The 25,494-nt window shown below is 43.3% G+C and overlaps 1 protein-coding gene across 1 annotated transcript; it reads left to right on the top strand.

Moving 5' to 3' along the window:
* On the top strand, positions 1–14,965 carry VCPIP1 (valosin containing protein interacting protein 1). The gene is made up of 3 exons (XM_080582419.1): positions 1–2,827; positions 7,901–7,987; positions 10,994–14,965. The coding sequence occupies exons 1-3, from the start codon at positions 139–141 to the stop codon at positions 11,860–11,862; spliced, it is 3,645 nt and encodes a 1,214-aa protein (XP_080438545.1). The 5' UTR covers positions 1–138; the 3' UTR covers positions 11,863–14,965.
* Positions 14,966–25,494: the final 10,529 nt, after the last annotated feature.

Below are 25,494 nucleotides of genomic sequence, written 5' to 3'. Positions count from 1 at the left end.
TGCCGGCGGCTTCCGCGGCGGATGGGGGCCGGCGGGCGGCAGCGGCGGGCGGCGGCGGGGAGCCCGTGAGGAGGAGCCGGGCTGCGGCGGCCGGGGTGGGGGGCGGGGAGCGGAGCGCAGCGCAGCGCAGCGCCGGAGATGTCCCAGCCCCAGCAGCAGCCGCCGCCGCCGCCGCCGTCTCCTCAGCAGCAGGCGCCGGCGCCGCCGCCGGCCGGCGGCAAGAAGCGGGAGCGGCGCATCTTCTCGGGCACCTGCCCCGAGCCCAAATGCCAGGCGCGGCTGTTCTTCCCGGCCGCCGGGCCGCAGGGCGGCGGCAGCATCGAGTGCACGGACTGCGGGCGGCGCCACGAGCAGCGGCAGCTGCTGGCCGTGGAGGAGGTGACGGACCCCGACGTGGTGCTGCACAACCTGCTGCGGAACGCCCTGCTGGGCGTCAGCCCGCCCCGCCGGAGCACGGAGCTCGTCAAAGTCATGGGGCTCTCCAACTACCACTGCAAGCTGCTGGCCCCCATCCTGGCCCGCTACGGCATGGACAAGCAGACGGGCAAGGCCAAGCTGCTGACGGAGATGAACCAGGGAGACATCTTTGACTGCTCCCTGCTGGGCGACCGCGCCTTCCTCATCGAGCCGGAGCACATGGAAACCATCGGCTACGGCAAGGACCGCTCGGGCAGCCTCGTCTACCTGCACGACACTCTGGAGGACATCAAGAAGGCCAACAACAGCCAGGAGTGCCTCATCCCCGTCCACGTGGACGGGGACGGCCACTGCCTGGTCCACGCGGTCTCGCGGGCGCTCGTTGGCCGGGAGCTGTTCTGGCACGCGCTGCGGGAGAACCTGAAGAAGCACTTTGAGGAGAACCTGAGCCACTACAAGGCGCTCTTCCACGATTTTATCGACGCAGCCGAGTGGGAGGACATCATCAACGAGTGCGACCCCTTGTTCGTTCCTCCCGAAGGCGTGCCGATGGGCCTCAGGAACATCCACATCTTCGGCCTGGCCAACGTGCTTCACCGGCCTATCATCCTGTTAGACTCCCTGAGCGGAATGCGGAGCTCCGGGGATTATTCAGCGACATTCCTCCCCGGCCTGGTACCCCTAGAGAAGTGCATGGGGAAAGACGGCATGTTGAACAAGCCGATCTGCATTGCGTGGAGTAGTTCGGGGCGTAACCATTATATCCCTCTAGTTGGAATAAAAGGTGCTGCTTTACCTAAACTGCCTAGGAAGCTCCTTCCCAAAGCCTGGGGAGTTCCTCAAGACCTCATCAAAAAGTACATCAAGTTAGAGGAGGACGGCGGTTGCGTTATTGGAGGAGACAGAAGCCTGCAAGATAAGTACTTGATGAGGCTGGTTGCTGCCATGGAGGAGGTCTTCATGAGCAAACACGGTATTCATCCCAGTCTTGTCGCTGACGTGCATCAGTATTTCTACAGAAGGACTGGTGTCATAGGAGTCCAGCCCGAAGAAGTCACCGCCGCCGCCAAAAAAGCGGTGATGGACAACCGCCTTCACAGGTGCCTCATCTGCGGGGCCCTTTCGGAGCACCACGTGCCTCCAGAGTGGCTGGCGCCGGGCGGGAAGTTGTACAACCTGGCGAAAAGCACCCACGGGCAACTCAGGCCTGACAAAAACTACAGCTTTCCCCTCAACAGCTTGGTGTGTTCTTACAACCCTGCGAAGGACGTGCTGGTGCCCGACTACAGCCTGAGCAGTCTGACTGCTTGCAACTGGTGTCACGGCAACCTGGTGCGCCGCGTCAGAGAGGATGGGTCCGTCTCCTACTTGGACGGGGACAGAACCAACACCAGGTCCACGGGTGGCAAGTGCGGCTGCGGATTCAAGCACTACTGGGAAGGTAAAGAATACGACAATCTGCCCGAAGCGTTCCCTATTACTCTGGAGTGGGGTGGAAGAGTGGTGAGAGAGACGGTCTATTGGTTCCAGTACGAAAGCGACACCTCTCTGAACAGCAACGTGTACGATGTTGCCATGAAGCTCGTTACCAAGCACTTCCCCGGGGAGTTCGGGAGCGAGATTCTTGTTCAGAAAGTTGTCAACACGATATTGCATCAAACTGCCAAAAAGAACCCCGATGATTACACCCCTGTAAATATTGATGGTGCTCATGCCCAAAGAGCCGACGAGGTGCAGCAAGGACAAGAGGCAGAGGCACAGCTTCCCACCAAAATTATTTTGACCGGACAGAAGACAAAAACTTTGCACAAGGAGGAGCTAAATATGAGCAAAACTGAAAGAACTATTCAGCAGAACATTGCAGACCAGGCTTCTGTGATGCAGAAACGGAAAAGCGAAAAATTGAAACAAGAGCATAAAGGGCAACCTAGGACTGTTTCCCCGGGGGCTGTTCGTGAGGGGCCGTCCTCTGCACCTGCTACGCCAACGAAAGCCCCGTATTCACCTACATCAACAAAAGAGAAGAAAATCCGAATAACGACCAATGATGGGAGGCAGTCGATGCTCACCCTGAAGTGCACCACCACTTTCTTGGAACTGCAGGAGAGCATAGCCAGAGAATTCAATATCCCTCCGTACTTGCAGTGCATTCGCTATGGTTTTCCTCCTAAGGAGCTGCTGCCTCCCAAAGAAGGCATGGAGAACGAACCCGTGCCTCTGCAGCACGGCGACAGAATTGCCATAGAGATCCTGAAAGGCAAGGAGGAAAGCAGCCCGCCGACTGCAGCGCACTCGGCCCATGCCGTGAAGCATGAAGACGTTGCTGTGACTAGTAAAATCTCATCGAAGGAGCTGCAAGAGCAGGTTGATAAGGAGATGTACTCTCTGTGTCTTCTAGCAACACTAATGGGTAAGGCTGGCTTCGGGTTGTATTTTAAAATTGTGGTTTTTAAGTGGGAGATAAAATTTTACAAAATACAGTTATATACATCTGTTTTTTGCTGTAACCATGGAGCAGGTTAGTGTCGTTACTCCTCTCTTAGAGGAACAGTTAGCGTGCTGTCCGTGATTTTCAGTGTTGTGAATTTTAAAATGTGTGTATGAGGTGCTTGTTCTTTCTTTGCTGTGAAAGCCTCTCTTAGAAATTGCCGTTTAGGAGTCGATGCCTTTCCTTCTCTGTCTGTCTCTCTACCTGCGCTCTCTGTTTGTTTTTCCAGCATCTCATTAAGCAGACATTTGATGCGCGTGTTGTGTGAGCTACACACGCCCGCTTCCTACATCTCCCCCGGGTCACAGGAAAGAAATTCAGAGTAGATGTGAGAGGGGGATGTTGGCTGCTCGTCGGAAGTTTGAGGACTAAATTCTCACCCCTGTATTAGGATAAAGTCCTGGTGTTTCTCCCCACGGGGAGCTGTGTTGGTGTAAGCAGATCAATACAGCGTTGTCTCCTAAGCTAATCTGCTCAATTTATATGAAGGTCTGGGTGTTTATTTATTTATTTATATTATTTATTTATTTTTCAAGCAGGAACCATGAAAAGCATTATTTCAGAATGCAGGCAGAGGAGAAACTGAAAGAAGCTAAATGTGTATTTGAAGCCCAGCTGTAGACGTAGGGTAGCAAAGCTAAGCTTATAAATTGTCACTCGTGTAAATGCCTGGTAATAATTCAAAACTAATGAACTTTTCTCCGTTGCCTGTGGCTTTTATTCTCATATGTGGACTCAGGAGATTTGGGCCTTCACTCGCACGCCAGTCTCTTCAGATATTTACATATATTAATCTGCTGACTGACAAAAGACAGATTTTTTTGGTCTGTTTTTTTTCCTTTTTTTTTCTTCTCCCCAACACGTACGACCGAACTACGTTGCAATGACTTCTCTTTGTTAAGTTTCACCATCCCTGCTGTTACTGACAGGAAGCAGACCAGCAATTATCGTTTAGCTGCACGAACAAGTCGAATAGTCATGTTTGCAGGCTTTTTTTTTTTTGTGGGAGTCTCCCCTTCTGCCGGAGGGATTTGGCGTGGCTGAGGCACGTGATATTGCAGAAACAAACCCATTACATAAGCCCGGAGTGACATGTCAGAAGTTCATAGTGCAGAACTTTGATTTCTCCCGAGCCCGGCTGTTCGCTCCGCTATCTCTGGCACGACAGCGCGCCTCGCCGCTTGCCGCCTCGCCGCCCCGGCGTTCGGGTCGCAGTTCCAAAGTGCAGGGAAAGGCTGGGTCGGAAAGCTCGCCGAATTCCAAGGTGAAACTAAAAGAGCGTTCAAGAAATAGGCTCGAAAATGTGCTCGCTGGCTTACAGAAGCCTCGGAGGTACTTTCAAAGTATCCTGGTGACTTCAGCACTAAGGCGCCTCCCTTTTTGCATCTACTCACGTATAAGCTGTGAGCCTTGTGCTCAAGGATCGGTTTTTGCCTTTGACTCTCCCCGCTGTGAGATTCCTCCTGTGAAGCACAGGTCAGAATAGCCTTTACCTCACCCTTCCCCAACTGTATCCATGTTGCGTTACTAATGGAACTAAAAGTGGCAGCAAGTGATAAACCACCCAGCTACAACAACCTGGGCAGCGACTGAATAAGGTGCTATTTTTATGTAGCCGCTTTTCGCATCAGGGCTTCATTTTCCTTCAGCAATACTCGTGGAAAAAATCTAGGCGGTTGGCTACTTCCAATTGTTATTTTTCAGTGGGAAAACAAACCCGAAGACATTTCCTAAGCCTTTCTTAATAGGGTTTAGGTGCCAGCTCCTCGGGCTGGTATGTTCAGCCTTTCTGGGAAGGGAAACCTCAGTGCTTCTCAGCTAGGTTTCTCTGGTATTAAAGAAGAGTGCTGCAAAGTTTGAGAGTCAGCTTGGCCTTCATGCTCTTGCTCTAACTTATTGTTCTTAAAAATATTCATCCAACATGGTCAGATTAGGACATGAAGAGGAGAGGTGCTATTAAAGTAGGCTCTCTGGACCAAACGTTTTTTTCTTTTTTCTTTTTTTTTTTTTTTCCCATGCCTGTAGTTAAAGTTTGTCTTCACTGATCTAGAGCTATTAGTTCTGGGTGCTTAGAAGATTTTTGTTACAGAGTCTCCTCTTAGGTGGATTGATGCTTCTTTCCCATTGCAGTTACTTGGATTTTTCTCTTCTGGTCTTGGCTCGTTAACTCATTAAAATTTTAGACCATGTTATTTAATTTTTACATACATAATTTAAAAATTACCCTTGGGTAATTAGATACTGTAATTTTTTTTCTGAGCTACTTTACAAAAAACATGCATAAAATGTGAAGCTTTTACCCCTATTTTTATTTAGCTCCAACTATACAATTCTATAAGGAAGTGACTAAAGGAATTTTAATTTCACATCAGCATAGTTTAAAGCATTTTGTTTTTAAACTGATTTAATTACACCCAGGCAAAACCACTCCGGATACGTGCAAGCCGAGTATGAATCTATTTTGGTTGGTTTGTTTTGCATTGATGAACCTGTCAGCTCGTGTGAAATCCAAATGGCCAGGTTTGAATTAAACCTATTAATTGATGCCAGGATTTGCTGGGATTTAAACAGTGTGTTTTAAAGCCAGCCGCAGCTCCCTGTAGCCTGCGTTTATCAGCAGAGCTTTGGGTTTGCTTAGCGCTGCTGCACGCCTCCTCTGCTGCGCGCGGTGACCATCGCGGGCTGCCGCTGGCACGGGTTGGTCTGCGCCCGCTCTTTCCAGGCGTGCTTGCGGGCAGGGTGCGCGGCGTTTGCTGCCCTGCCTTCCTGCTGCGGGGCCGGAGCCTGCTCCGGGGGAGCGCTGCGGTGGAAATAGTGGGGAGGACATCAGCCCTGCGGTGAGTACAGCGGCCTGAGGGAGCTTTGCATCCAGCTAAACGATCGCCCAAATCGGTTTGTGACCTGTAAATGTCTTACTGCCGTTGTAGACAGAACCAAAACGGTCAGACCCAGCTGGGAACAGAAACCTGCAGACCTCAAACATAGTTCAGCTGAATTACGCGCAGTAGTTACTCCCGCCTGGGAAGCTCCAGACAATTGTTTTGGTTCTTTTTGCTGTTCCAATCTGAGACCTCTTTCTCAAAACAGCACAAGGGTTTATTTTGGTTCCTTTCTTTCTTTCAGTGGCTTTCAATGTTTTTGTTTGGTGAGCCCTGCCCACCATACTTTTCTGCCCGTGGTCCTTGCTAGTGTCACGTAAAAAGCTGCCAAGCAGAGCTGCTTCTCTGGTGCAAGGCGTGACAAAGCATGCCTGAGGCTGTAAAACTGGACTTTTCCTAAAAGCCTGGTGGTGGCCTTGTGGGAGGGATGGGAACCCTTCAAATAAGAGCGGACTGCTAAATGCAGCAGCATGGGGGTCCTTAAACAGAGTCAGCCACTGTGTGGCTGCTGGCTGTGGCCAGAAAATAAGAAAGAGTGGTAGGTGGCTTCTCTGCTGGATTTTCTTGCTGGGAAGTGAATGCCTGTTGACCAGACCAGCGTGTCGTTTTAGTGCTCGGTCAAAGCTGTGAGCTCGATGTGCAAATGAATGGAAGGAAACAGCATGCCTGTGGTTTAATGAGTGCGTTTACAGTGAGCCGGATTACGTAGGGCTCCTGTCTTTGAGTGTCTAAAGAGAGGACACGAAGAGGTGCCGTTCCCTGTTACGGAGAACGGGGACTTGAAGAACACCTGGAGCGGGGAGGCGGCCCGCAGCATCCTTCTGGCGGGGCGCAGGCGGGGAACGGCACCAAGGCTTTCAGAGCGGGCGGTGCCACGTAAAGCCACTGTCGTGGGGTCGGCCGTTCTCCTCCCCGAGGGGTGGCGTACCTGGTGGGTTATGCAGTGCAGGCACAGGAGGGCTTTGTTCACTGGGTGTGTAAGCTGCTAAAAATAACTCTGTGCTTTTATTTTGCTCTTAAGAGCAAGCGAAGAAATATTGGTGGGCAGTACTTCGCAGCCTCACGCTTTCCAGCTATCCCTGTCCCAGTTAACTTTAGCTGATGATTCACGTTCTCCGGTTTTAACAGAACAGTGAGAGAAACGGCTGTGGAGATTGTAATGATGAAAGAAGGCTGCGATTTCCACCTCAGTACTATCCCTGAAGCTTTGACGTGACGTGGGGGAGAACACCCGTTTTTTAAGGAAAATGTAAATGCCCAGTAATTGTTTCTGCATTGTTAGTAGTTTTTGTTTGCGCGGCTCTGTCGGCTACGCCACGTGCCACTGCTAGGAAGCAGGTGAGTAGTTAGCAGAATGAGGAGCAGCACGCCTGAGGATGGAGCAGGTGCTCTGTTAGGTCGCTGATACTGTCCTTGTAGCTCCTTTTCTCCGTTCTTTACCTTCCTTAACATAATCTTGGGGCAGGGGGGCTGCTGTTTTTGTTTTGTCTGTTAACCCCTCAGCAGCATTTCAGGTTGTCACATTTCAACGCCATTTCTGGCACCTTCGAAAAATGCCAGTTCCAGGGGGCTACTGGGCCCCAGCGTCGGCATTTTGCTGCCGAGCCTTAAGAAGAGGAAGGGGGAAGGAGGTAGGGACATGATTTCTGCCCAGCTGCCTGCGTGGGGGCTCGTGCTGCAGCGTGAAGCCCGCTGTGTGGCCGCTGTGACACTAAGACCCCGTCTGGGGAAAGGTGTAGGGATACAGAATTGAGGCTTTAATGCACAAGGATACGTGCCTGAATTTTGGAAGAGTGTCAGTCATCTCCTAGTGTAAGCATGTGGTAAGAGGGGAGAGGAGATTTCGGTGTACGGCCTGGCAAAGAACCGAGAGCTGCAGCTTGGATCACATCAAATTTGGGAACCTTTGTACTGGAGCACGTCGGACTATGGGATGTTTTCCTGAAAGTCACCCAGTGTCCTAGGTTCGTGTTCTACAAATAAGCAATCAGAATTCAAATTCTTAATTGCATTTAAGAGAGTGACAATTTATTCCAAGGAGTTACATTTTTCAGCTGTTGTCTGTGATGTTAAAATAGGAGTGCTTAATCCTCACGATTGTGTTTGATTTTTATAGGAGAAGATGTTTGGTCTTATGCAAAGGGGCTCCCTCAGTTGTTCCAGCAGGGTGGAGTATTCTACAGCATCATGAAGAAAACCACAGGTATTTTTTTGTGTTTGTTGCTCTTTCTTCCTTTGTTTTCAAACCTTTAAAATTGTAAATTGGTCTTGAGTCACTTGTAAGCATAAACATACTTTATTGTATTAGCATGGTACACCTTTAATTTTCATAACATTGTAGAGCTCCTCGTACTCCCTCAGAGCCTTTTGTAACACTGGGGAATCAGATTACGACTAGTTCATTCAGCTTAAATATGTTCTTCTGAAATCTTCTCTATAGCCATACATCTCCGTATAAACTTCCTGACTAGAACAAACAACTTCAATAAGTCAGCTGTGGTTTGGTTTTTGTTTGTTTTTCCTACTGGAAAGATCAAACAAAGAGAAAATTACAGGACCTATTTCTATTATACTTTAAAACACTCGCTGAACAAGGAGTTCATCTTTCTACTGTGTCTTAGTAGGTGTTTTATACAGGGCTACTGCATGTTTTAAATTTAAATGGTTGGTTAAATTTGTTTTTGATATTCCTAAGATTGTTGTTCAAAAGCAAAGTTACCCATCCCCTTTTCATGTTGATAAATCTCTCATCTTGGACTATGTGTGGAATAAGCAAGCAAGCAATTCAAGAATATTTGATTTTTAGATGGCTTTTAAAATACTGCCTACAAAGAATAACGTCTGATTCTTCATAAAATGTGCTGTTGAGTTATTTTCTCTCACTTAGAGTCTGTTTTCTTGTTGAAGTCTTTGCATTCACAGCTTAGCTCCTGTGGTTTCATCTATAATAATACTTCCTTTGCCACTTTCCAACTGTTTGATTTCCTAAGCAGTTTTATCAACTTATCCTTGATTATTTTTTAGTTTATTATCAACTGTTTTAATACATCCTTTCTTTTATGTTTGCAATAACTAAAATGTGTGGCATACTTAATGCACGTTACCTCTCACTGAATTATTAGCCTGGGGAATAGATTAGGCATGCGAGTGTCTTACAGCAGATCTGCTTCATTTTAGTTTTCATCCTTTTACTGTGCTCGTACAGTGAAGACTGCTGTGTTGTTTGTGGCAAGCGAATTATTTTTAAGTGATGCCCAATGGAAAGGACGTTCTGGACTGATAAATGACTAGCTGGAGCTGAGAGCCTAAAATGAATATGAGACTTTAACCCAGCTGGTCATTAACTCAGAAAATGCCTGGTTTAAAGTATTTTGCCAACTGGCAGTGTAAGAGCTAAGGCTGGGGGAGATGCCAGTCTGATTTGATTCTGATTGCATTTCTGTATGTGTAGGTATTTTACCTCCTAGCTTGGTGGGTAGAATTACAATTTCACCATTAGCAAACTCGTATGATTTTAGTATTTTATGAACTACTAAACTTCCACATCAATTATTGTACAACAGTTTCTTTTTTCACGTGAAGAAGCTCCTTACATATTTGTAATATTTTAATTAACGCAGCTATTATACTGAACATTTGAAGCAAAGCTTTCCATCAGGTGTAGTTACTATAAATCAATTGAAATTTGATTTAGCGGATTGTCTGAGATCTCATTGGGACTTCAAGATCACATTTTCAAAGGCAGGTTTGGTCTCTGATAGAAACTCTTGCAGCACTCTCTTCTGCAAGCGAAGGTTGAGCTGGTAGATTATGTAGTTAAATTTTGTTCTTCAGGCTAAGTTAGACAGGTGTTTGGGGTTAAATTTTGTTCTGTAGCGTGTTTTGGCTGGTTGGTTATCAGTTCCCATGGGTATGTAAAGAAAGGAGCTGTGTGTCTGAAGTTGTTGAAATGAAGAATATCTCATCTGTAGGTTCTCTGCAGCTGTAGGAGCGTGAATCGGAAGCCCTGGAGGCTGAATGATTTTGGTCACTTGGTTCATCGTTATAAAAACCGTTTAATAACGTATCAAATTATTTGAGTGGCCTTTTTGTTGATGCCTAGAATACTTGTTTTGACTGCATTGCATTTGATAACATAGAAGAAGGATTTAGGTGTTATCTTTCTTCCCTTCTCTGTAACTTCTGGTATTTTTCTTGAGGAATTGTAAGAGAATATGAGGAAAATCCTATGACTTTACCCATTCCCTGCACTTTGTTTTTTTAAAGTGCCTCGTCTGTTTTTTTTTTGTTGTTGTAGCTCTCATTTCATAGCTGATAGAACTGAAGTGAAGAGAGTTGTGGCAGCCAAGTTTTCTTCTGCAGACAGCTTTTAACTCATAGAAACCATTGTCACTAAAATGATGCCTTACTGCTTATACCACCGTCCGTATGGGACAGAGATGAGAGTTATTTTGTAATTTGTGACCAAAAAATTAGAAAGCTGATTGTTCCCTTTTTTGACACAGAGTGGCTTCAGAACTTAAATTTGCCTGGCGAGCTCTGACGCCAGATCTATCAAATCAGAAGTAGATTAATGAAACAAACAGCTAATCACAAATATTATGTCTCATGTTTATTTTGTAAAGGTTAATACTTACAATGCCTAGGGCTACTAAACATAGTAACCTTGAAATGTTTTTGTTTATCCACTTTCTCTCTGAGCAGACAAGCAATAGGAAATATGAACATCCTTAGATTTAACTGCAGTTGTGCACACTGAAATCCTACTATTTTAACCAGTATGGGAGAGGTCTTAAACTTCTCCAGAAGCACAGTAATTTGAAATGTGCTCTCTGCTCTTTAAATGTTTTCTGTGGGTGGGTTTTTTGTTTGTTTTTTGGCTGGAGGGGAAGGTTAGGGTGGTGGTGGGGTTTGGCTTTCTGTGTGTTACTGCAGGCATGTGCTGCTTCTTCAACTTCTGTTGTGTTAAAACTGCAAGCCCTACCAAGGGGGTTATTTTATTTAGTGGTGCTACGATCCTGGCACTTCAACTGAATTGCCACAGAAGGCAGCAATGTCTTAGGGGTATACTGTGGGTGGTATCTTAAGGCATACAAGCCTAAATTGTTTTTCTCCCATAGTAAAAAGTTTAAATGTGTTTCTTTTTACATCTTTGATGCAATAATTTTAAATCTGCTAGCATTTTGAATAACTTTTTCTATCCTTATAGGTTTGGCTGACGGCAAACACTGTACTTTTCCGCATCTGCCTGGTAAAAACTTTGTGTACAATGCAGCAGAAGATCGATTAGAGCTGTGTGTGGATGCTGCTGGGCACTTTCCCATCGGTCCTGATGTTGAAGACTTAGTTAAAGAGGCCTTAAGTCAAGTGCGCGCCGAAGCTACTTCGAGGAGCAGGGAAGCAAGCCCTTCGCATGGAATGCTGAAGCTGGGTAGTGGTGGAGTAGTGAAAAAGAAATCTGAACAACTGCATAACATAACTGCATTTCAAGGCAAGGGCCACTCCCTAGGAACTGCATCTAGTAGTCAACAACACGATCAAAGAGCCAGGGAAACACCACTCTTAAGAAAGCATAGCACAGAAACGGACTTCAGTCCTGCCAAAATTGAGCCTTCTGCATTCACAGCTGCTTCTGGTAACAGTGAGCTTATCCGAATAGCTCCTGGAGTTGTGACAATGAGAGACAGCAGGCAGCTTGACCCTACTTTGATTGAGGCACAGAGAAAAAAGTTGCAGGAGATGGTCTCTTCTATTCAGGCTTCAATGGATAGACATTTGCGGGATCAGAATACAGAGCAGTCAGCATCAGTTGATGTCTCTCAAAGAAAAGTAGAGGCAGTGAGTTCAACTGCTAAAACTGGGAGCTTCCAGGCTGGCTTACCCGAGTCGTTTTCTGCACCAGGTGGTACTGAACACTTGAATACTGAATCAACTGATGGTAACATGGTGAATTCTGTGGGAGCAACTTTCCCTGCGAGGTCTAAAGCACAAAAGGGAAATTCTGTTGAGGAGCTTGAGGAGATGGATAGTCAAGATGCAGGAATTACTAATGTTACTGAGCCAATGGATCACTCTTGATAGGTTAAAATCTAATAAGGGTAGAAGAAATTACTGTTCAAATGTAATGTTTATTGGCTGGGCCACACAAAGTGATTAGCTATTAAATCTTGTATGTATGTCAAAGATTATATCATCTTATTCAGTGCATGATAAGCAAGTGTGTGATTGGCAATAGCTTTTAATATTACCTTACTGCTACCCAGGCTGGCTCTGTTACCTGTAAATTAGTCATTAGGAAATGCACTGAGATGAATATCTGCTGTAATGTGGGTTACTGAAAGTTCTTTGTAATTTTTAATTCTGTATAAGTCTTAAAATTTAAGCCCATGCAAGGTTCTTACCACGCTAGTTTAAGGTTACTGGAAAGGCTAAACCAGGCAAAACTAGAAACTTGACAAGGTTAATCCTGTCCCAGGTACTTAGTTCCACTCAAAAGTATGCCATAAACACGAACTACACGTAAACTTCAAAAAACAACTGAAACTAAACTTGTGGTAAATTTTACAACGTGGCATACACAGTACTTTAATTACACTGGCACTTCCTCAGATTTATTTTTTTTTTCATTCATACAGCTGTATACGCTTGTCAGAAATCTTGGAATAAGTGACTGTAGTAAACTCTCTAATTTCTGCGTATCGTCAGTTTGAGCAAGTTAGAAAAAAAGTGTACGATGAAGATAAAGTGAATGTGGTGTGGTTATGCATGGCTGTCTGAGCCAACACAACCATTTTGGTGCTCTGTTAGTAAGTGATAGCGTGTTTGTATTTCCTCCCAAATATTGAGCTGGTTCAGATGTTGTGCAACTTTCAATACAAGTACAGGAGAGAAGAAGTTGGCAATTGTAAAGAATAGCAAACGTTCATTAGCAAATCCATTTCTCTTAAAAAGCTTTGATTATTAGTATTGGTCAGTAATGGGAAAAAAAAAAAAGAGCAAATAATAGCTGTCCTCAGAGCAAATTAGCATTTTATTGGAAGGAAACAACTCTCTAACCTAAATTCTCCTCAAGTGTTCAGTAATAATTGAGCTTTTGGAAGCTCCCCGTTTCCTCAGTGGAAACAAGCACTGCGTGCTGTTCCATTGTCCGTAAAGTCTGCAAAGACTGCCCACCTCTCTTAGCTTCGCTTCAGTTTGTGATGCAGGGAAACCTGCATCAGTGCTAATGCAGCTGGTATCCACTTACGTAGCGTGTTCATCAGAGCTGCAGTGCTAGTTTTTAAGAGGGAGCCCTCGTGCTTGCTCCCCAAGGACGGAACGTTTATCTGATACTGCACTTTGCTTCCTATCTTCATAGTCAGACTTAAGTGCACTATTGTTGCTTCCTCTAATGGCAAAATAACACTGAGTGGATGAAAGATGTTAATACAGCTTCAAAGGAATTAAGAGCATTTAAATATCGAAGTCAGTGTTTGTGCACACGTGGGTTTTTACCAGTTCACAAGTGTTGTCTGTATCGTGTATGTTTGTATTCGGAAAAGTCTCCACTTTTTACATTTCTAATCACTTAAACAGTTCTAAGCGCTAGTACGAGAAAATGTCCCATGGGGGAGGATTTTATTTTTGTATGTAAAAACTAACTGAAGCAAATCACTTAAAGAATAAGCCCTCATTTTTGTCAAAGTCAATTTAAATTCCTCTGCTGGTTAACTTCTTATGCGGAGGGAATAAACCTTTAACCATGTAGTCCACTGCTTATAGGTAAAATGTAAGAATCACCTTTTCACAAATAAAAATTTTAAGATCTCAAATTGCAAACCTGTGAGTTAGGACTTGGCAGCTTGGAGCGCATGAAGTAATTTGGCACACCAGAACCGACCTTGCTGATGCATTGATTAACTGGCGGGGCTTATTCAGTGAGAAACAGGATGCACATGCAGCAGCTGGAAGCCTGCCACGACTTCTGAAAACATTTAGTCTCCCATGAATCAGCCTAGCTGTCTGAAGGCTACTTCTATATGTAAAATGTTGAGGATTGTGCTTTGTCACAGTGTGAGGTTTAGGGAGGTATAGCAGGGGCATGTTCCTGGGACGGAGCTTGGGTGAGGAGAGGCTAAGGGGGAGGCATCGCCTGGATCTCTTGCATTCTAGATAAGATAGCTATCGCTTAGACGTTTTTAACATTTCCTTTAGAAAAGTCTTCCTTGGCTGGAAAAAAACTGCGTATATGAGAGAATTTTAACTTTGAAATAAATTGAAGTATTTATTGCACATCATCCTTACTCCAAGGAAAGACGCTTACTTTGATGCCTTTGTGGTAAGAGTGCGGAAGTTTGTGTGCCTTTGACTGTGTAAAGAGGAAGGCTTGGTTTGATTTTGACACACTTCCTATTTCAGCAGTAATTTGACATTTTCCTTTCTTAACTAAATAGAAGTAGGCACGGATAATAGCTCGCTTTCACTCACCCTTAGTGTCTTCTCTGGGATCCACTCACACCGTGCAGATCAGAACTCTCCAGTTCCCCAAACCAAATGGTCTCAAATGGTGTCAAAATCACAGGATGATCTGATGTGAGCTCCTCTGGTCTGATGTAGGCTGGTGTATATTTTTGGTGCAGTGCTCTTCTTTCACGTGGCTTTCTCATGCATTTAAATACCAGCTTTTCTGAGAAAGATGGCTTTTGGTACTCTCAAGGAAGGCTAAGCTGCACCTACCTGCTGGCACGATGTGTAACTGTACAGGAGAAGCGAAATAAAGAACATCCAAGTGGAAGCTTGAGCAGATGTTTCGTTTGATTGCTACCAGTGGATGCAGTTGTGAGTTGAGGTAAATCAGTGTGCCTGTCGTGAGCACCCGTGTGCCTGTCAGGTTGCCCTCTTAGGCAGGAAGGTGGTGGTGGGGTACGAGGGCAGGGAAGGCTCGTTGTGGGTGCGAACCCCGTGCAGAGGACATCTCAGGTGGTGCAGAGAGTGCACCTTTCTCTCAAACAACAGAAAAAAACCAGCCCAGCTTCTTGCCTCGGGAGTTAGGCTGGGCTGCTGAGTTCCCTCTGAGCACCTGCCTTCATCGCTTTGTTGTCTAGGGGCCAGCCACCTTCTAACACAGCGCCTCTTGACAAAGACGACTTAAATTACTTGAAAATCATAAACCTGACTACGGCTTTGGAGGTGTAACCTAAGTGAGGGGTGATTACTGAGGAATACAGGCCGGGTACAAAAAGAAAAAAAGAGCTAGATTCTCAATGAGCACATGGGAAGCCTCAGGAGAACAGATCCATTTTCCAGGCAAACGCAAAGTTTTTACTACTAAAATGTTTGGCTGGTTAGTAAGGTTGACTTCTTGATACTGCTGTTGGTCTGAGAATTGGCTGAATTTCAGTGAGGGAAAAAGACATTTTTCACATGAAGTAATATAAGTGTATTTGGGGCGTGTTCACTGTGACAGACACAAAACAGCAACGTGTATTGTTGGCTTTGTGAATCCCATGTAGTTTACTCGTCTTCTCGGTACAAAATAAGAACAAGAGGTAGTCTGTGACACAAGACCAGCAGCTTCACGTGAGGCCATGTGCTAACAACCCTGTACAGCAGGCATACTTTCCAAACCAGAATGCTTGATTGAAAATCTTTGGAGAAGTAGAACCTATTGTTGCTGTAAGGAGGTTAGCAGGGTTGCTTGCCGCTTTCCCAGTTTCTCGTGAAAACGTCAGGTAATGAAATTCCTAGTGCGCTTACAACCGGGAGAGCTACGTTCGAGCTGAAATGTAATGAGTGAAAAGCGAATGATTTAAGAAGATGCCACTGTTACCTCTACGTTTGTTTGGCTCCCATTTTTCAAATAGCAGCATTCACATGCTTTTGTAAAATAATAACGTGAAGTTGATCCTTCCGTTTAAAAAAAGAAGACAGTAAGTGGTTTCTTTGTTTTTGCTTGTGAATATCAGTTTAGCTTCTTAAAACTGAGTAAGTTGCTTAAGATCTTTCGAATGCAGGATTCCCTCTGAGCCCTTACGCCTGCGGTTGAGCAATAAAAGGTTGAACTGAGTGGTATTTCCAGAATTATTTTACGTTTAATGAGGATTATTGCCAAGAAATGAAAGAGTGCACTTTTAGGAGGGAATGCTATTTAAAAAAAAATGTATAAATAAGAATTAATAGTGTATATATTTAGCAAACAAATCTTTTTAAACAGTAAGTGCTTTACATGTTGACTTAAAAAGAAACTAGCATAGAAATTATACCATCTTCGCAGCACTGGCTGTTATCCAGCACACTTTGGTTTGTTTTATTTGTGATTGCTGTACTAATTATATTTGATTTTTTAATCTGTAATGTAACAATAGTGTATTATAACAGTATATAGTGTACTATACTACACTTCACTGTACAGTATTTGAAATTTTCTTTGATTGCTATATTAAAACTATAAGTTAAAACATTTGCTTTGGCTTTATAAGATGCAACTTTTATCTAGCCTTTCACACAGGAGCCTATTTGATTAACACTGATTTGGCTACAAAAGGAGTGAGTTGTAATTACTTTTGCATTCTACATATAAATTCCGTTCTAGTTGCATACATGAATACTAGTACAGAAGGTGAAAAACTGGTATAAACATTAGAAAAGTTAGCTGATGTCGTCCATTTTGCTTTGGCTATGTTCGTTTAAAGAGACTTTTTGAAAGAAAAACTTTTGATCTCATACCTATTCTGAATATTTCATTAAACCCATCGTAGGACCTTTGAATTTGAGAGACTTTTAAAAGCAGATTTTTATATATTTGAGAGCAAAATCTGAGATCTGAGTCTTTTTTTCAAAGTTGTCACCAAGAAGATGATGTGAGAAAATGCTGACCAAGTCATATGTGGCACTTATCTTGTAATCAGTGGTTTGAAATATTGATCAAAATGTATTTCAAACCAAAATTTTAAGGCATGCATGTAATACACAAATGTGAATAGTATAATTTGGAAGAATGAGGCTTCTCAAAATTTGGCAGTACTTAAACACGAACATATTGACAACTACTTAAATTATCTCTGTGCTTATTCCACCGACTACATGTGGTATTTTGTTTCAAAAAATGGCTGTAATCATAACTTCTGAGCCTGCAAAGATGTCATAAAATCCATCTGTGAAGCTTGTGCTGCTTCTTCCTATATTTATTGAAAGGCTTTAATTCAAAATGAGACAGCATTAAAACATTCTTTTAAATGATGGATTTAAATGTGCTGAGGTAATTCTGATTGCATGTCACATCACAAAAAATTGATAATTATCCTCTAAAAGATTTGTATTTCAGTGGCTTAAATGCTTAGTGCTAAACTAGACGTTTATTCATCTTGTTTAATGCATTCTCCATAAGCTGAGCCAAAACCCATACCGTATGTATGAAGCAACCAAGTTAAGAGTGCTTTCATATTTCTTCTGTTATTAATTACACAGCCTTATTATCTGTTTAAGTTCTTAATTTTAGATTGGAGCTGTTGGGTTTGTTTTCTTTTTCCCTTTTATTTGTACCTAACAGACCTGTTCTAAAATGGCTGCAAAGCCCCATCCTCCTGCCAGAACAAGACCCCTCACAAAAACAATTTCTTTATATGATCAGGATGCGAATGAATCTTGGATGTTCATCAGCATATGTACCAACTCACGGAAGGTGCTTGGGGTATAAAGAAGAGTCAATTCAAACACACATTTTGAGTGCAAAAGTTAATAAAAAAACAGTGCTGCTTTGTTTGATGCCGAGTTTATTTTATTGAGGCTGGAGTATATCTTGGCCTCTACTCATTCGTGATCTTTTGAATACTTACTTTTTAATCCTAGATGAAGAAAAGTAGTAATGCTTGGGTCCGTAACAGACTCGATGGCAAAGCTGATGTTACAGAAACCTGTTTGTCACCGCTGTTTTGAACTAGGTTATTCTGACCTGAATTACTTAAATTGATGATGCTGGGTGGTTCTGAAAGTTTATTAGAATCGTCAAAGGCGTTAGACTCCTGTGTAAGCATTACCTCTGTTGCAGTACCTTGCAGAGGCTTCAGAAAAGACTCATTCTCTGCTCTGTTAATTAAAGGCATTGATTTGATGATTATGACATAGCAGCCCAGAATTGTATTTGGACTTCATCCACCTCTGTTTTTTTTTAAATGGCTACCTAATTTTGTTTTCTGCTGGAAATATTTCTAGCGGCTTGCCTTGCTGGGAGCTAATCTAATTTCACTTCTAAAGCGATCCTGTAGATCTGTGCTGGGTCGGTGCTGGCTGGAAACTTGCATTCAATAAATAAGAAACTTCAAGATGGCAGGTACAAGGAAACAGCCAGAAATTAGGAGAAGGTTTAGTAGGTACTTCTTTTTTTTTTTTTTAACCCAGTTTTGAAAGGCATGAAGTCATTTCCTATAAACGTTTGGCCCATGGTTTCAAGCATCTTCTTTCAGAATACAAAAATTTGATTTTAGATGTGATTTTGTCAACTCAGTATACAAGATTTTATTTAAAATGAAGCTTCTTCTGGATTGTTAAATTCTTATATAAAATGTAGAGAGAGACTTTACCCTTTTACCAGATGTTACCTCTCTCTCCTTTCCCACGTTTGTGCAGTGCCTCTGTGAATCCTAACGAGTTCTGATCTTGTGCTAGGTTTTTGTTTGTTTTTCATCTGCCATTTGGTACTGGATCATTTTTATAACAGAGATTTTTGTGTGCTTATTGTCCTCTGTTTATACTGCTGCTTTCAGAGGGACGGTGAGAGGCAATAGAGAAATGATCCAATGTCACACAAATTAGACCGATAGGAATTAAAACCTTGTTGGACTTCCTCCAAGATCCGTACGTATGGCACAGAAAGGAGTGAAGGGAGATTCCTGGAAGAGCGGAGGACTTGTGGGTGTACTTCTGTCAAGGGAAGAATCTACACAGGGATCTCTCCGTGATCGTAATATCACCTCATGGTCCTGTAAGGTGGCAGTGTTCGGTGGCATTCCCCCTCCAGGGCGATTAGCTTTTGAAGCTCCAGTGGCTGAATCCGAGTCTGGGGATTTCCTGGCGTCCACCTCTGTTCTCCTAGGAGCTGAAGCTGCCGAAGAAACCCTTCTCCATCCCATGGGAGAGAAGGGGTGAGGCCTAGCCTGTTGTTGCTACACGGTGGTATAGGATTTGTGGCAGCAAGAAGCGAGCCAAAAGACAGAGAAAAGGCAAGAGCCTAACTTAAAATTATGGTGTATGAAATAACTCCTCTTCGTAACTATTTGCATGCTCAAATCTGCTGAAATAGTGCTCGGTACATGCCCAAGTCCTATGTCTGAACGCTGTGCTTACAGGAATACTACTCCCCCGTCCTCCCCCGTGTCTTTCTTAAAATAAGACTTCCCAAGAGGGATGCTGGAAATCACAATTACTGTTGCAGACAGCAGGAGGGATAAGGGAAATTATAGTCAAAAGTACCTTCCTTTTGCTTTCAAAATAAGAAAATTCAAGGCATGGTGCACCAGAGGATGCTAAATACCAGTTTGTATTTCTTTGCTCCCTCTGTTTCTTCTAACCTTAACCAATTCTTACCCTGCCATATTCACCAACAGATTTAGTTGTTGTTGTTGTTTGCTTCCCTGTATTTGAAGTCAGTCAAGCTAGCTTGTTCCCTTCTTCATTCAGTTTCCAAGCTATCTCAGGTCTCTAATAAGCCAGCAGCTCAAAAACAAACAAACAAACAAAAAACCACTGTCAACTATAGTCTACACTGAAAGTCATATTTTTCTTTTTGTTTTAACATTTTGGATTTTTCCAACCCTAAACCTGAGGTACTGTATTTGAAACTGTCATACACTCGCATCTTTGTGCAAGCATATATATATATATAAAAAAAAAATCATTCACTGCACCTGAGGCCCTTTCCTGGACAGTCCGTACCGACTGCAGAAGTGGAGCCAGCATGGAAGCGTACGGTCTTTTGCACCTGCAGTCACTTGCTAATTCCCCTCCTCTCCCGCTGCTGGAGCTGTGCAGGACATGGGAACGCTCTTGTGGTGGAACAAAAGGCAAACTGCAGTTGTGCAAGCAGCAGAGGCCGGCATCTCTGGCATCACCCACTGTGATAACAGAAGATTTGTCTGCGTGACTCCTGTTATGATCTTGTGGAAAGGAGTCTTGTACTTAGTTTAGAAGAGTGGGAACCAGAACAATGTTCTGTTAGGGGGGGTGGAGTAGAAAGTCAAGCCAGTGCTTTCCCTTCGTCACCGGGATACCAACAAATTTAGGCTGAGTGCTTGTATCTAGCTCCGATACTGCCACTGAAAAGCTGTTATCACTGCTGCCCGACTGCTGTTCACGTTTGGTTGGCTCAGTTTAGCTCCAGCTACTTTACAAAGCTGTTGTGTTAGGACCAATTGTTTACTCGCGGTGTTGGCAAACCGTGGTCTTGGTCGAAGGATTAAATTGACTTCTCTGGCATTCATAGTGATGTCTTTCTAGGGCATAATACCAAAACAGCATGGGAAAATGTGTGCTGCTAATACCTGATTAATAGGCGACTTCCAAGGGAATCTCTTCAATCTCCAAAGTTGTGTGGATGTTTGTGAAAGGATTAATTTTTTATTTCTAACAGGCTCAGCATAACTAGTAAAATTATTCACAGAATCACAGAATGGCCGAGGCTGGAAGGGACCTCTGAAGATCACCCAGTCCGACCCCCCTGCTGAGCAGGATCACCCAGAGCACCTTGCACAGGATGGCATCCAGGCGGGTTCTGAATATCTCCAGAGGAGACTCCACAGCCTCTCTGGGCAACCTGTTCAGTGCTCTGTCACCCTCACAGCAAAGAAGTGCCCCCTCATATTGAGCCGGAACCTCCTGTGCTTCAGTTTGTGCCCGTTGCCTGTCGCTGGGTCCCTGATTTCCAAAATAAACAAGTGGCGTTTGAGAAATTAGTAAGGTTTGATAATCAAGATTGATGTAATCTAATCTTGCAGCAGAATCATTATTTATTTGGAAGGTTGGATGACAAGACCACAGGTAATGTCTGAACGTTTTCACCATTTGACTGATTCAAGGTTGTTCCACTTTTAACCCTTAAAAAGTAATGTTTACCATGTACTGCCTCAGATAAATTATCATCTGTGGCAATTAAACCATTGGTAAAGTGGTTGACAACCAGAAATTTGTCTCTTCAAAGGTGTACTATCAGAGTAGCTGCTGCTGTGCTTGCATAAGCAGATGACATGAGGCTTGGTACTTGGTTTCTAAATGACAGCATCCATCAGAGCTGTGCATGTGCAATTTCCTCACGCTCTGTGCAAGAGGCAAGCGTGAGCTCAGCATGACCTCTCAGTTTCTTCTCAAGCCAGTGACAGCTGAGGATTGCCAGAAGCAAGGATACAGAGCAGCTTATGAGATCTGAAATGTAATGTCATCTCTGAGAGCGACAATTATTCTATGGTAGGGCTGTATTGCTGGAGTTGCTTTATTGATCTCCTGTACTTGGAAACTGGTGGGGTTTGTTTGTTTGTTTGTTTTGAGTGTGTGATTTCTTCTTTTTCTTTTTTTTTTTTAATTCCAAGGCTTTATCCAAAGACCACTTGAGAATTGTTAGAGCATCCATACAGCCTCCTTGAGAAGCTGACAGAATTTGCCTTGGGAGTGTGCAGGAGGATATTTTCTGTGCTCTGGAATGATCCATAACTGTCATGGAGGTTAATGCACTAGTGCAAATTCTAAGCACATCCAGATCTGCTTAATTACTTTGATATTTTTTGTGATATAGTAGCCTTTAATTCTTATATTTCCACCCTCCCTCCATTAGCATAAATAAAGTAAACCTGCCAATATGGTAAAGTGATAAAGTACCAGTGTGATTCAGGGTATCACAAGGTACATGTAATTCTTTTTTCTGTGTCATGATCAACAGAACACAGGCAAATTGGCAGGCAGAGGCATTAGCACTTTTTCTCCTCTCTGAAAGACAGTATAAATAGATTGAGTCAAAAGTACTCAAAGCTTGTTCATTCTTGTGAGTAAAGTGTTTTGTTCCTGTAAGGCTTGTCATTTCAGGAGAATGTTGTAAGGAACATTTAGAGAAAATTTCAGCAAAAGCAGATCGTTTTCAGCAGCCGTGCAGAGAACGTTGCCCTTCAGAAACTTTGATACTGAGAAGTTTAAAAAAGAAAAAAAGACTGAGTTTGACTGGAGGCACACAGCAAGCTGAAATTGATCTGAACTGCAGCCTCACTGAGCTGATTGTGAGATGACTCAAGTGCTAGTGACAAACTGGGATCGTCAGTACTGAGACACGGAGCGCATGCAGGTAATACTGGGTTGTCCATACGGAGAAATATTTTAATTTTAAAAAGTACCTGGTAAGTATCTTCCTGGTCTTCATCTAGATTTTCTCCAAACAAGCTCAGCCCCCACAGGGCTGGTGCAACCATGAAGATCACCTTTAGCACTGAGTGAGTAGCGCTCCGAGACCGAGTCTAGTAGCTGGGCTGAAGTCCTGATGGATGCCCGGGGTTTTGATTTGGTGTTTTTGCCAGTGTTGAGCTTTGGAGATTATATACACTCAAAGCGATGAGGCATTGAAAACTACTAAAAATAATCTGGTAAAGAGCTGTAAGCTCATTTATGCTGCTCTTCATCATGATGTTAGCAATTGTCATGTTTACTTAATAGACCTTAGTTCTATGAGACTGGCAGCAATTGTTTTTGAGCTGGGAAACTTCACTGAGGAAATAAACCGCTTCATTTTCACAATCCACAAAACTATTTCCTGGGTTTACCTTGTAGAAATTTTGCTAGATTCAAAGACTGAAGTGCTCATAGCAGGAAGTCAGCTGCGGGCTTTGCTGGTTGTCTGTGCAGAGAATAATGTTGACAAAGACTCTAGGTTCTTCCATTGTAAGATTTCTGAACAACCTACAGGCAAATCATGCAGGATAGACTGATTATTCTTAACTTCCTGACAGTAATATTAAGCCCTGTGCCTTCTGGCTCCTTGTATAGCTTAGCTGTCCAGATAAATGTTTAACTGCCCGCCTGAATTCACAATAAGATTTCAAGGAGGGTAGCAGCAAAACAATTTCACTTCTTCACATTACTTCGGAGTCCTTCCATCATTTCAGCTCTGTGAACATTTGAAATGGATTTGTGACTGGTATTTTTTTTGTTCATTAAAGGCTTTGAGAGGGAATAGATGAAACTGTCACAGAACTGGAGCAGTAACAAATCAGTTCAGTAAAACACATACAGACTTAACATATGGCCTAATCATGTGGTACCTTTTTACCACTGCAGCTGGGTATAATTTTTTTTGAAGCATCAGCATTGCACAGAAAAGGACCTGTTTCCCAGCAGGAACAGTCACTGATCTGCTGCTGATCAGATGCATAATGAATGCCTAATACATACATGTATATATATGTGTGTGTGTGTGTGTATGTATAGATATATATCTCCTGCAGTTCAGCAAAGCTCAGCAAGAGGGAATGAAAAACAGGGCAAATTACAGGATCATCATTGAATCTTTGAGTACTTCACCTTAGCAAATCATCTGGATTAGTATGTGCAGGTGTCCTTTCTTCCTGTCATTTTAGTATCAGAAGACAAGACTTCCTTTTAATTACAAATCCAAATACCAATTGGTTTCAGCTTGTCAGGAGACCCCACTAACTAAGGCAGTGGGGAAGTGGCAAAGTGGCACTTGAAGTGCCATCAGCTTGGAGTGATGGTGATAATTTGCCTCGTACTGCAAACCTGAACCTGCAGCAGTGTTTTTGCATCTGGTCGCCATGTTCTTCAGGTCTAGGCTGGAATGGAGCTCTCCTTTGTGACAAGGGAGTCTTTGGAAGCACAAGTGAAGGTATAAAGCAGATCTTGTAGAATGGGACTGGGATATAGCAGGCTGGTGAGTCTTCTGCTAGGAGTCTGTTGAGGCTGTTCCTGATGGCTTGTGGGCAGTGACAGCCTGGACAGTGCATGAAAAGGGTGGCATGTGGGGGGAGACTCTCCGTATCCTACCACAGAGACAGACTACCAGTCTATATCTCCTTTCTTAGGGATTTTCCTAAATAAGCAGTTGGTAAAACAAAAAAAAATGTCGTAGAAGAGATTCCGTAATATTAGACCTTGTCACATGAGACAGTAATGCATACAAGATTAAAAATATATATTATGTGAGGTGTGTATGTGCTTACTGATGTACTCCAAGGCAAGTGTTTACTGGATGTCATAACACGTCTTTATATATATATATGTGCGTATATATATATTATATATTCTACAGCAGGACTGTCAGTACTTACTAATTTAGTAGTTTGACTCAGCTGATGCTTTCGTTAGAATCCATTTCCTACAAATCAAGAACATATGTATTACTATGGGAATATAGAAGCAGGTACTTATTTAAACTACAATATTTTTATTTCAGGTTCCCATGACTCTGAATTAAATATAAATGAATGCTAAATGATGACATTTCATAATATATGAGGCTGATGACATAAATCCTGTCCCAGGGTGTTTTGTTGTCTTATTTATTTATTTATTTATTTATTTTTATTACAGCTTTAGTAGTTCAAAGACTCTTGTCATAGCTTTGATGTGGGTAAACCTGCTGTGTTGTCATCTCTGGATACTAAAAGCAAATCACAATGAGTGCAGGCTGGTGCTGAACACCTATATAGTAAGTACCAGGCAAAGACTGCTTGTAAATTAAGATATATATATATATATATTATTTTTCTGTGAAAGATGCAATGGTACGAGTTTACAGGTGTGATAGTAGGTTCGTAATGTATGTAAATGTTTTGGTTAGTTGGTTTTTGTTATTCCTCCTGTGTTCTGCCATGGGAGGTACCAAGGACTGAGGTTCTTGTGTGCGTGTGCAGGGGGCGCTGCAAGCCAAGGTTTCCCGCTAACCCTGCTTCGGAGCCACGTCCCCACTGGGTGAGAGGCACTGTACATAACGTGTAGGTATATAAACATATATACGTGTGTATGTATATGTATGTGTACGCTCCGTACATCTAAGGCTTCGTGTATACGAATAACCTGCAGTTTAAGATTTTTGTGTAGGGGAATATCTAGAAAATAGATTATGCTGGAATGTTGCATGGATTTCATGGCTGTTACAGCTTCAAGAAGTTTTTTTCCTCTATTCAGGTATTTAACGATTTTCCGTAAGTGAACCAGCTTTTGAAGTTAGACAAAAATGTGTTTGAAATAAGAAGCCACGTACTATTTTGATGATTTATTTTGACCATTAAAGTAAAAAGCACATTAATAAAGGAAGAATACTGATGTTTGGGCCCTATGCTAAACAGTCATAAGGTGAGCAGAGTGGACAAGTACCTCTAAAAGCTGACTCCAGGAATGTCTTTCGCAGAGTTGCAGGAAGACGCTCCTATGTTTTTTGGCTCAGGAACTCCTTACCCATACCTTTAAGGCAGGTGCTCACACCCTTTTTCTCCTAAGAGCTGTGCAGAGTTCAGGTTTTTGTAAATGCACCCACAGGAGGATGTGGTGAGATGTTTGGGGTGCTTCCTTTTTTTTTTTTTCTTTTTTTAATATATAAGCAGGTAGTGGTTAGAGCAGCCACCTAGTAAGTGGGATGGCTGGGCATGATTTAAACCCACATTTCTCATTTCTCGCTTCTCAAGTGCACGTGTAACCACAGGGCATCAGTGCCTGGGAGGAGGTGAAAATGGAAGAGGGTTGACTTTG

This window comes from Anser brachyrhynchus, assembly GCF_964034855.1.
Source record: "Anser brachyrhynchus genome assembly, chromosome: 2".
Lineage (NCBI taxonomy): Eukaryota > Metazoa > Chordata > Aves > Anseriformes > Anatidae > Anser > Anser brachyrhynchus.
The sequence above is the reverse complement of the archived record's forward strand: the minus strand, read 5'-3'. Positions and strand labels throughout refer to the sequence as shown.

Bases quoted from the DNA above. Each gene is read 5' to 3' on its own strand.
- VCPIP1 (XM_080582419.1), top strand. From the start codon at position 139: ATGTCCCAGCCCCAGCAGCAGCCGCCGCCGCCGCCGCCGTCTCCTCAG. The intron at 2,828-7,900 runs GTAAGGCTGGCT...TGATTTTTATAG, and splicing joins TCTTCTAGCAACACTAATGG to GAGAAGATGTTTGGTCTTAT. The intron at 7,988-10,993 runs GTATTTTTTTGT...CTATCCTTATAG, and splicing joins CATCATGAAGAAAACCACAG to GTTTGGCTGACGGCAAACAC.